Here is a 12,355-nt window from a genome sequence, read left to right as displayed (position 1 = left end):
ATAAATGTGTTATACTTTTGATTTTAGTTTTTATGCAATCAAAATAAATGAGTTATTAATTTTAGTAATTGTGATACTGTAGCGCCATCACGTGGACATTAATCCGCACTGCATCCTTTTTTAAACCAACCCCTAAAAATGTAATCACACATATCACATCCTCAATACACACATATCTATACATCTTGGCCTAAAAGCCTCTCGTGCATTAGTTCCAACCAACCAAATGTCATCATCTGACTAGAATTTCATGCAGTTTAAATCTTTGAGCATCCACTGCATTGAGAAGTGAAAATGAGGATAAAATAGGGCAATAAAAGTCTGTCCATCTAAAAAGTTCTCAGATTTAATGATGTAGCTTTGCGACAGCTCGTGCTACATGTTTCTGCTGCACAAGAGTCGAGTCTTGGGGAAAAATCGCCCGTCTCATGTGGAGGTCAGGAGCATCTTCACAACAATGAAGGGAGCAGCGACCATCGAGTACTGGGACATATCCTGTTTTTACTGCTCTATAATTAATCTGCCTCTTCAGTCAGAAGGGAAATGACTTTGGAAGGCTTTACTGGGCCCCAGGGACCCACCCCGGTTTATCTCCGGCCTCCAGTGGATGCAGAGAGGAAGGCGGGAACCAAATCAGTTTTCCTGCACTGGGTGATTGGTGGGAGCCTTTGGGTGCAGCATCGATGCCTCTGGAGCGGAACAGACCCGAGATACCGCAGCAACATAACGAGCAGCTGAGAAACACACCGAACAATATTAATGCTAGACCTGACGGACTCAACTGAAGCTCGTCAATTCTGTCGACGCTAAAATAACGAGGGAACGGATGCCGTGTGATCAGCTACTCTTCATAACCCCTCCGGCTGCTGCAACCGGTGTGTCGGTTCAGCACCAACGCAGAGTATCTCACAGGGATTAAGACGTTCATTGTTTGGATTATCTGAACATATTTACCTCACATAGGAGATTAAAGCCTCTTGCAGCCTCTCCGGTTGTTTTGCTGCTGAATTCTGGCAAATTGAACAATTATGCAGCAAATAGAGCAGTGAAACATGAGTTGTTTACAGGAGTAGATCATATTAAAGCTATTTACTTCACGGCTAATAATGGCCCAGTAGTTTTGTCACTGACCTTCAAGGGAGGGTCAGCAAATCAGCCATCTCATCCTTTAATAGAGGAGGAAAATACTTAATGGAGTCAAAAATGTCTAATAATTTATACCTAAAAGTGAGACTTCAAAGCAGGATTCATACAGCAGGCTGAAAATCCTCCCCAAAATAAGGAACGCAACACTGAAACCTGTCTACCTTCAACAACACACGGGTATTAAACCCAGGTTTCCAATACAGAACCTCACTGCTTTGATCTCGAACTGTTGGTGGATTATCAGAGAGCTGCTGTTTAAGATTTATCAGGGATAAAAGAAAAGATCAGGTTTTTAAGCAGAGCTCAGATCTGCCTCACTTTGTGTTTCTCACTTTTGATGGGACGCATCTCGTTAGTATGGCTACACACACGTACACACACACCTTTCACGGACATGTTTGTGTTCTTCTCACCAGGACAAGAGGACATAAAGCTTTGAAGGCTGATCTTCCTGTTTGACTCTTGTCCAACTGTTGTTTTGACTCGCCGTATTCCTGCTTGTTCCACCCTTCAGACAGACACGTCTTTGACTGCGGAGAGGTTTTTTTGGGTCAGGCCTCGATGCAGGCCGCTGAAGCCCCGACGGTACCAACACATCTTAGAGTGTGTGTTGCTGCCTGTATTAGCCTCCTCCAGGTCTGCTGATGTTTGCATCATTTCATTGAGCTTCTTCTTGACCCATTTACTCCCTGAATCCTAAAGATGTGTCGGAACCGACCGTGCTGCTCTCACTAACCTGAGCTGTCGGCGTAGACCTCCCCTGTCGCTGTTGTCTTGGTCTGATCACACTCCTGCACAAAGCCGCTCTGCCTTATTCAGGATTTCTCTTTAATTTTGGCCTCATGCTTGAAACGGGATATGAAACAAGACCAGTTCAAGCCATTTCATGCATTATTACCTAGTACTATGCTGGTTTCAGGACCTTATTTTAGCTGTAAAGGACAACTCCAAGTTTCCATCCTACAGTTTGCAGTGAGAGCTGTTATAACAAGTGTAATAACAGGCCTTCAGAGCCTTGTTGAATCATGAGCATTAACAAAACATCAATAAGTTTTCAGTCATGGCTCGAATCCCAGCAGAGGCCTCTTCGATCTGCTGGAGGGAAATACTGAGACGTCGCTTTGAGCCGCGATGAACTCTTCATGAGAGGTTTCATCAGCTGGCAGTAAAAATTCCTGCTGGCTGAACCTGCAGCAGATCAAAAGCATCGTAACTCTGCCCACGCTTTGCTACACAAATCTAAATCAGGAGATTATTCTTTTGGAATCTGTTAGATCTAACCAGTTTTTACTTTAGTCAGATGGTTATTGGTGCCCACATCACCAGCTGCCTCCATCCAGTGATCTCACGCTGATCTGCCAGTGATTTCCCAGTGATCTCAAAATGACCCCCCAGTGATATCCCAGTGATCTGCCAGTGATCTTCTAGTGATCTCCCTGTAATAGCCCAGTGATCTCTCAATGATCTAACAGTGATCTCCTAGCGATATCCAGTGATTTCCCAGTGATCCCCAAGTGATCTCCCAGTGATCCCCCACTGACCCCTCAGTTAAAGCCCAGTGATCTTCCAGTGATCTCCCAGTAATATCCTAATGATATCCCAGTAATATCCCAGTGAACTCTCAATGATCTTCCAGTGATCTCCCAGTGACACCACCACAGTGATATCATCAAAGTTGATCCACAGCCTTTAAATGATGCAGGCTGTGGTGGAGCTGAGGGTCTCCTGATGTCACCCATCACACACACACACACACACACACACACACACACACACACACACACACACACACACACACACACACACACACACACACACACACACACGCACACACACACGATGCTGATTCTCTTCCAGACAGAAACTGATTTAATCTGATTATTGTGCAGAACATTCTTGCTCAGCCATTTCCCCCCTGGGGTTCCAGCACTGATCAGCGAGTTGTGTAATTCGTCTCTGACACAACTGGTTCACGTTATTTCCACCCAGACAATCACAAGATAGAATGGAGATGGAGCCCAACAGGACGCCTCATGGTCAGCCTGGCTGCTAACAGCGACGGCTCCTTTAGCAACATTAGCAGGGCTGTTCCAGCTTCTGTAGCATTCCCATCACTCGTGTTCACGTCACTTCTATTGGGGTGAAGCTGATACTGGCTCACTTTACACCCTCTGGTTTAACTGGTGAACTCACTTAGCACATTCCTCGTTTGTTAGCTTCCATGTAACAAATTAGCTTAAAACATTTTACTGGGCTTTTTTGTGCTTCTGCTGAATACAGACACAAAAGTCCTCAGCGGCTTTTAGATGCTGAGCAGTTCAATGTTGCGGTTCAGCTCTGGTTTAGTGAATTTCCATCATCATGGTGCCAGTCTGGTGCTCGGAAACAGCAAGAAGGAGGAGGAGGAGGAGGGCTGAATGAGCACTCTTAAACAGGATTACGATGATTTATTTTTTATTACAGCACAGCAAATGTCAGGAGAGCCGCTAGCTTGTAGCTTTCCTGACACCAAAAACTTAATCCTACACACATCAACTACAATAATCTCCTAGTGCATTCTTAAATTTTTATCCTTGCTGGAAGGCCTAAACCCCTCAAGCAGATGCAGGCACCGCAAAGCTTACTTGTGTTGTTTTCCATGCCTGCGGGATCTCCCCTTTCCACGCTGCAGGTGACCGTGAAGGAAAGGGTAGAAAGTGGCGCTCCCGAACGTGCCTTCCTCGGCGGGCTCCTCCAGCCTCAGCTGAGGAACGAGATTCCCAAAGGCCATGACCCCTGATGTTCACCAAAGACAGGCGGAGAGGGTTTCTACACTTTCAACCTGCAGCTGGATCTGAAGCTGCGCACGCACGTGGAAATTGGTTCACCGGGAGTAGAGCTGCCCCCAAAAGGCTCCTCTATTAATGGCTGATGTTACGTCACTGGCTGGGCTTTTTGAATGATGCTCAGACAGACCTGAACACACACACACGCACACATACACACACATTCAAACACAGTGTTCCTGGCAGGGTGTTAGCGGAGGTCTTTGAAACACAACTCTCCATTTGAAGCCTGTGGAGGTTTGCAGATCAACAATATTATATTAATAGTTATATTAATAGGGATTTTATATAGCAGGTGAGTTGTGTCCATATTAATGACATTCTTTGGTGCAGAGAGAACAAATTACATATTCTGGAGGGGAAATCTGTGCCAGACTTCTTCCCTACAACCTGATGTTTCTTTTATCAGCATTTTCTCTTAATTTTTTACATTCACAACCCATTCATCATCATTGAGGCTGTCAGATCGAATACTGGCAGTTACTTTATAATTAGTCCACCTAAAATGGAACATTTCCCCCCATCATCCATTCGTTGAACTTAACTTTTTACAGCGTAATCAAGGAGCGAACAGCTTTCAAAAATAGCACACTATTAACTTCTCTATCGGAAGTTATGGCGGCTCTATAATTAGTGCAGTTGTCAGAGAGTGAACTTCAGTGTACATGTGGGTCACGATTAGACCCCAGAAGCAATCAGTGCCAGGACACATGAAAACGCTCACAGTCTCCACTTTCACAGCTGATATTCTCTTCTCTGTGGGGGGCCGGAATAAATTCCAGATTAACTTCAATTTTCAGATTAATGAAACATCCTTTTTTCCACAGTGCTGACATGTATGATGACGTCACTTGCTGCGCTCAGACTGTTGTGGCTACCATCATCCACCAGATGGCAGTGTAAGCAAAGGAACTCATCATTAGGTGATCATCATCCATCCATCATCCATCCATCCATCCATCCATCCATCCATCCATCCATCCATCCATCCATCCATCCATCCATCCATCCATCCATCCATCTATCTATCTATCTATCTATCTATCTATCTATCTATCTATCTATCTATCTATCTATCTATCTATCTATCTATCTATCTATCTATCTATCGATCTATCTATCTATCTATCTATCGATCTATCTATCTCATTCGATTCAAGCGTATATAGACATTCATGTGTGCACGTGTGTTGGTGCGTGGGTCTTCACACATGACTAATCGTGTGGAACAATAGGCACAAGTGCATGGATGAGGGAGCAGAGAAATGTGATCTGGCCTTGAAAATCTGATCAGGCTACACAGGGATGGTGCATTTTGAAAAGATGTAAATTTAGAAAGCGTTCTGCCGCCGACTCCCCAACAGCGGACGTCAGGGAGCACATTGGTAATTGAATTATCCCCCACGGCTGATTCTTCTGCCTGTTCCATTCCCACACATCCAACCCAAAGATTGTTGTTCGTGTCTCAGCACTGAACCTTTGAGATGATGTCACATCCTGTCCCTCTAACCAGGGCCGACATGTTCACCAGTGGTTCAATAGGCTGTCAACATAACACAAACTTAACGCGTGGCTGGTTAACACATATGACTGACCTTGTTGCCATGGGCTTCAGTGTCATGGTGATTGATGCACGGAGAGTCCCAGAAAGGCTGTAAATCTGTATTGCATGGCAGGATCTCTGTACCGCCGTACATACAGTAGCATCATATAAAGCTCACATTGGTCTTCTTGGGAATTAGAGATCCACAAAGAGCTGGAGCTGCAGCTGGAGTCAGAGCTTCAAGAGCCACCAAACACAGACAGATCCAGGACATGGACTATAACTATCACAGTCCTGCTGTCAACCACAGACAAGGACTGAGGTGTCTCACCTGGGCATGCAGGGCTGGATTGTTGCTCAGTGGTCCAAAGCTCCTCTTTTCAGATGTTGCATTCCATTTGGAAATCATTGGAGGTCCTCTGGAGGCCTCGAGGATGGGTGGAGATGCTCAGTAGCTAAACTGCTGGAAGTCCAGTGTGAAGTCTCCACAGTCAGTAATGGTTTAAGGAGCCATGTCCTCTGCTGGTGCTGGTGGACTGTGTTATTATCAGGATCCAGGTCAGCACCAGGAGGTTCTAAAGCACATCAGGCTTCCTTATGCTGATCAACTTCATGAAGATGCTGATTTTCAGTTTCCAGCAGAACTTTCACCCCCATCCATGTGTGACTGACCTAGACCCCAAAAAGGATCCTTGGAGTAGGAAAGAAAGTAGGAGGAAGATTGAAGATACTGCAGCCGAGGACACTGAAGAGCAAAAGGTCACTTGAGCAAATAGGACTTCCAGAACTCTTGTGGCAGCAGTGCCACAGACCTCCATGATAGTAGCTGAACTTTTCAGCAGTCCAACATCTTTGTGTTAAAAGGCTTTTTTAACCATCTACATGAGTTTAAGTTTTTCGACTGAAACCACTGAAATAAATCAACTTTTGAATGCTTCTGTAGTTCCAAAACTGACTTAAAAGTCTAACTTTTAACTCAGTTATGTCTCAGTTATCAACAGCAACATTTTGTGTTCTGAAGCCTCCCAGCAGCTACAAAAGTTGCAGTTCCCCATAAGCATGCTAAAATGCTAACAGTTCCTGTTTCTGGAAGCAGGAAGTGATGTCAAAGCGATTGTTTTGATGGAAGATACAAGCCTAAACCAGAACACGATCGACATTTTTGACGACAAACTCGTCATATAGACAGAAAATGAAGAAACAAGCTGTGGCCAGGTAAGCTGTCATTGAATATTTTATTTGCAAATGAAAGAGTAATAACTCAGAAGTCGTAAAAATATACATTTTTAAAACTTGTGATATTTACATGGATTGTTTTTGTCCAACCAAAAGAAAAAGGAAAAAAGGTTTTACAAAACCAACGAGAAAACCGCGGCTGAAAAAATGATCGATTACAGAAAACAAAAGTGTTTTATGTTTCCCTTTTAGCAACGCTGAACTTGCGTCCCCCTGAAACAACCGTCCCATCAGACCGGTGATAAGAACAGCACACAAAAAAGTGCAGGATACATGGAGGATACATTTCAAATGAAGAAGACAAAAATAAAGCTTCATAAAAATCTCCTGTGAATATATTTACAATTGTAGAGGGTTTCTTTCTGTTATTTTTTTAAAACCTTTTTTAGCTGATACTGTTATGTTACATCAAAGCAAAGCATTCCCATTCATCTGCTCAATCTTCTTTGACATGCAGGAATCTTTGCCCTCCCGGAGGACGACGGCTTCTCCTTCATCACATTCCCCTACGCTGATGCACAAGACCAAACCACCGAGTCTGAGCGTCGCCTCCACCCAAGACAAAGTCACGCACTAGAACATAAAACACTGTGGCTAAGTACTCGTATCGTTATCATACAGTGCAGAAGAAACAAATGCTGCACCTTAAAGAGTGTCAATAAAAAGAGGATATAGTGCTCCGTGGATGCTGTTTTGAAGGATGCCAGGAGATGTGCTGCCAACAGTCTGAGGTGGCTTCAGATTTTCCTCCTCCAGTTGCCGCCGAAGTGACAAAAGCGCCTTCAATTTCATTTGTTGGAAAAAGTGTCTGAAGAATGAGGGGGAGGATGTGGCACAAGGGGATAATATACTAGGGAATCTGCCACCTGAGTCTTCAGTTTGCTGGAAAGCAAATAAAAAAAAACAGCTGGAAGACTTGCATCCAGTCGTCTACCTCTGCAGCTATATTTCTGGAGGGAATTTCCATGAAACAAACCCACGAGCCCTGGCTCGATATCAGTCCTGCTGCTCTCATCCAGCCCCTTCAATGTGCCTTCCAAGTTGGTAATGTGCAGAGCGTGCTCTTTTTTTACTGCGTGCATGTGTGTGTTCTGCTAAGGAGCTGCTTTCATGTGCCTGTGTGTCCCCGGGTGATGCGGGCTAACGCTAGCTGCTACATTTAGCATCCTGGTTTCCATCATTCATTTGTAAACCCTCCTGACATCCAGGCCAAAACTCTGATTCGGAAGGAGCAGAAGGGTAGGACGGCTGGTGTTGAGTCCATCTGTGCACACCTGCGTTCACTGTGTGCACGCCACTTAGTCCATGTGACTATATACAACAGTGGAATCTTTACGTGTGCCTTGGCATGCCGGCAGTGCAACCCAGGGCAGAGTGTGCACTACATCAGCAGACAGGAAGAGCAGAGCGGGCTTCACATGTTGCCAGTGTTTGATGAATAATGAAGGTGTTTTGTTTCAAGACGCCGCCCCCGCAAACACAAGCACGGCTGCTGTCTGCGACGTCGTCAGGCAGATAATCACAGAAACGACGCATGAAGGCAGTCATGCTAAGTCTCGCCTCAATTTGGGGAGAGGTTACTCTGCCTGGCTGGATCGCTCACACCCACTGACATCAGCACGTGTGGGCGTGGCTCAAGGGCTTCTGCCACACTGGCACACACACATACATTCAGAAACATGCACACACACCCTGTTCCTATCTGCTGTCTCTGGCTAATGTAAAAGGCCTTTTTTTTTGCGTGCACTGAAATCACATATGGACCCTGCAAAGTGAAGACAAACATCTTTCAGACAGAAGTTGTGTGTGAAAACTTGCGAAAGGTTTAATTCAGAATAGAGGCAACCTCTCAGCAGGGAGAGCTGTAATATTCTTCTGAAGTTTCTCTAAACTCGTAGCGGGATTAAAATTTAAATTGCAATTTAAATTGTAAATATATGTTATTTTTTTCCTGAGAGTAAAGGCTATGAACTCATTAAAATAAAAACAGCTCTCTTCTGTTAATAGCACAAACACCACACATGAGAGGGTGTTCTGCATCTGGGCTCCTGCAGTGGGTGGGTAGCGGTCCAGGTCAGGGGTCACAGAAATGGTCAATATGAATCCCATCATTAAAATTCAGAGCCTATTTTTGGAAAAAAATTGCTTGTCAATTCCCAAATTTCTGGCCAAAGATCAAAGATTGACGGTGATACCTGACGACAAGGTTGTTGGGGTGAAATAAAAAGCCACCCAGGGATCAATAAACGCGTGAGAGATCAACTGGCAGCCGAGCAGGAACACAGAGAAACACAAGTTCCCCACATTCCATCGACAGTTCATTTGTTACGATACACTCCATCATGTCTCTGTAGCCGCACAGCCCCCCCTGCTGGCCAGGGTCAGGAAATCAAATCAGCTCCAGCTCAGTGGAGACGGAGAGATCAATAACAGGTTTGAGTTATTGTACCGAGTCAAAGCAACTCTTTGTTTATTGAGTTGGGGGAATCCATATAAAATGAAAAAACTTCCAACTTAAGATGAAAAAACAAAGAAAACAACAAAAAATGATTTCATTTTGGCTCCTGACTTTCTCTCTGACCAGTTCCGCTTCCTTCTTAAGATTAATGACATCAGATGTGTATCTATCTGTATGTACAATATAAAACAAGACTGATTACACAATGTACACAACGCTGTCCTGTGACATCGTACTGCTCTCTCACTGTGGATGATTTCTCCTGCTGGGACGCTGCATCTATTACCTGGGCCGGTGGGTGAAACGGTATCTTGCAAAATTTTGCTACAGTCGGCCTGGGCCAGTCAAAGCTGGATGTGGACAGACTTGACCATCGTGCCGTAGATAAGGGCTGAAAAACCCAAACACCACAGGAAAGAGGGGCTGCAAAGGCACACTAGATAGGCTACTCACTCTTCTGTCTCTGATACTTTCAGTGGGAATGCAATGGGTTTGCAAGAGCTGGGAACGGCTCCACCAAGAGCCTCTGCAGGAGCAGTGTTTCAGCAGGATGGCTGTGGTGCGGCCAATCTAGGAGAGGACTGGCAGTGACCTTACTCACCCTGTAGGACAGCGGTGTTCACACCCAGTCCCCAAAGATCGCCATCCCGCCAGGATTTCTGTCCGCCCAGGTTGACACCGGTCGACCTGGGCTCCCACTTTTCTCAGCGAAAGTGGGTTCTGCTTGGTCGGATTGAAAACCTGGCTGGATTGTGACCCTGGAGGGCTGGATCTGGACACCCCTGTTGGAGGATTTCCCCCTCCTTACTTTTCATTCAGACATGGTTATATGATGGAAATCAAATTTAGGTCAAATGTGTTTCACCTCAGAGCTAGGAAAGAGAAGGATTCTCAGTTTCACACATTCATGGCGACGCATTTTGGTTTCGGTTCAGAAATGCAAACGGTAAACGGAAGGTACAAAGACCTGAAAGGAAAGGTTGAATGAGCCTCCCTAAGGACTGGTGGCACTTCACTCGGATGAAAAGCCGCCGGTCACCCTTTCACTGGCCAACAGAAGAGACACGGGAAAGAAAAAGTCCAGCTGGTCTAATAGATGCTTACATTTAAAATTCAATTACTATGAGCCTAATAAAAGCTATTTGATTAATAAGGAAAGGGGGTGGGGGTGGGGGGACTGTCAATGCAACATCCTGGTCCCTCGGTTATTCCTCATGTCTGACTGCTGACGTCCCGCAGGACTGATTGCTGGTTTGAGCCAGATGCAGACACATTCATGTCCGTCCAGAGGATTTGCTTTTGGAGCCTTCTTTGTTGTCTGTGTGTAGGTATTGGCTGAAGGAATGCTGGCTTTTCTCCACTTATCTCCCTCCCTCTCCTCCTCCTCCTGCATGCCTTTGATTTTATAAATAAATATAAGCTGGACTGGGAGGGGAAGGGGGGGTCCTTCCACTTCGCTGCACATGCTGTTTGCAGTTCCTTCCAAAGACAAAAGAACAGAAAAAGTTCTGCCTTCAGCCACGAGACACAAATTATGTTGCATCAGGAGCTTCTGTCTTATTTTGTTTTTGTGTTATTTCATTATGGGGCAAGCATATCGTATTATCCTTCTGTATGTAGGCATTCATTAAAAGTACTTTTGGACTTATTATATTGATTCTTTTAAGTACATCCTTTAAACTATTTGCATCTCTTCCTTTTACAGAAGAAACTTAGTCTGTCGAAGGAGTGGGGGGGGGGTATAGGTCTTGAATTAGGGGGTGAACTCCTCACATGTCGACCTTTCAGTCTTACACAGTCTGAAAGGCCTTGGTCTGGGCAGGGACCATGAGGGTGGGAGGTGTTGGCCCAGACATGTTCCTGGAGTTGAATTTGGGAGTAGTGGGGGGCTCCGGGGTTTTAGGGGGCACCACGGAGGTGTAGGATGGAGGGGACTGAGGGAAGCCGGGAGGCTGTCCGTTTTCCTTGAGAGCCGCTACGGCCGGAGGGCGGGGCCGGGGACCACGCTGAGCACTGTTGTGCACCATGGACTGGGTGGAGGAGGCCCCGGATCGAGAGCTGCCAGAACGAGACGACGACAAGGAGTTGGGCTTGACTAGCTTCGCTTTGGGAGCCTCTGCGTCCTCCCTGTGGTGGGGAAAACAGAGGACAGCGAGAGTTAGACTCTTCACACATTTCAGTGGAGCCATTCTTGCCTTGATACAAAAAAAATCTGGCTTCAAGCATCTGCTGTTCCGGCGGGACAAAGTCCAGCAGTAGAGAAAGAAAGCAAAAAAAACCCTCACAGCTGCATTAATCTCCCTGAAAATTAGGTAACAAGTGCTGCGATATTGACAGGGACTAATATCTCCATTTTCATGGATGCCTCATGCAAACATTTCCAGCCTTTATATCTGTTTCCATTAAGTTGCGCTTAGTTTCACTGGGCACTCATCAGCTCCTCAGAAGCCGTGTGGTGCTCTGCACATTGTGATTTACTCCAAAGAAAAATATCTTAAATTATGATTCCTGAAAAACAAAGCAGGTCATTCCAGAGTCTGATCATTCCGGCACTGGAACAAATTTACAGACACATAAATAATAGCACACAGCTATCAATTTTCCAATGTTTGAACTCCAAGTATAATTTAATATGTGCTGAAGGGAGTTATGAATCAAACGTTGCAAATCAGTGTAGCAGTCGGAGCCAAATGCTGATCCGGGTTTTTTACTGTGATATTTTAAAGGTCAAGCATAAATCCCAAATGTGAACCTTCTCAAAAATTTGACTTTTTCCCTGGTGCTAAACTATTTTAATGCAGTTTCTTTGTTGCAGTTGGAAAAACATGAAGGTAAAAGTGAAAAATATGCTGCTCCAGAAAGAGTTTTCTTGTTACAGACGCTTGGGAATGTGGTCTGGACATTTTTGGCCAATTCCTGCTGGTTTAGCTCCAAATTGAGGAGACGTGTGTTGATGCTCCGCTTGAGCGCACCCCTGCGATCTGCCCCTTAATGCAGCAAGAGAGACAGTGCTCAATCTGGATGCATGTCCATCGTCATTTCAGCAACGTGCAAAAAAATGTGTCCTGGCTAAGCAACAAAGGTGGCTCTTAAGGCTCATCCTTGCACAACTTCTTTATCTTCAAACACGGATTCAGACAAAGCTCT

General features: G+C 45.1%; 1 protein-coding gene across 2 annotated transcripts in view; it reads right to left on the bottom strand.

The window, feature by feature from the left end:
• Window positions 1–6,730: 6,730 nt before the first annotated feature.
• Window positions 6,731–12,355, bottom strand: part of clmpb (CXADR like membrane protein b) — a 45,504-nt gene continuing 39,879 nt past the window's right edge. The window contains exons 7-8 of one of the 2 annotated variants that reach the window (XR_003890026.1): window positions 7,395–11,335; window positions 6,731–7,323 (exon numbers count right to left, since the gene is read on the bottom strand). Coding sequence is in view for 1 of the 2 variants with exons in the window: in XM_011608245.2 (XP_011606547.1) it covers window positions 10,999–11,335 (337 nt within the window). In the remaining variant the exon portion in view is untranslated. Of the gene's footprint in view, window positions 11,336–12,355 lie in introns of both variants that reach the window. The other variant, XM_011608245.2, reaches the window with a different exon arrangement.

The sequence above is a fragment of the Takifugu rubripes genome, chromosome 11, assembly GCF_901000725.2.
Source record: "Takifugu rubripes chromosome 11, fTakRub1.2, whole genome shotgun sequence".
Classification (NCBI taxonomy): domain Eukaryota; kingdom Metazoa; phylum Chordata; class Actinopteri; order Tetraodontiformes; family Tetraodontidae; genus Takifugu; species Takifugu rubripes.
This window is presented reverse-complemented; position numbering and strand designations above follow the sequence as displayed.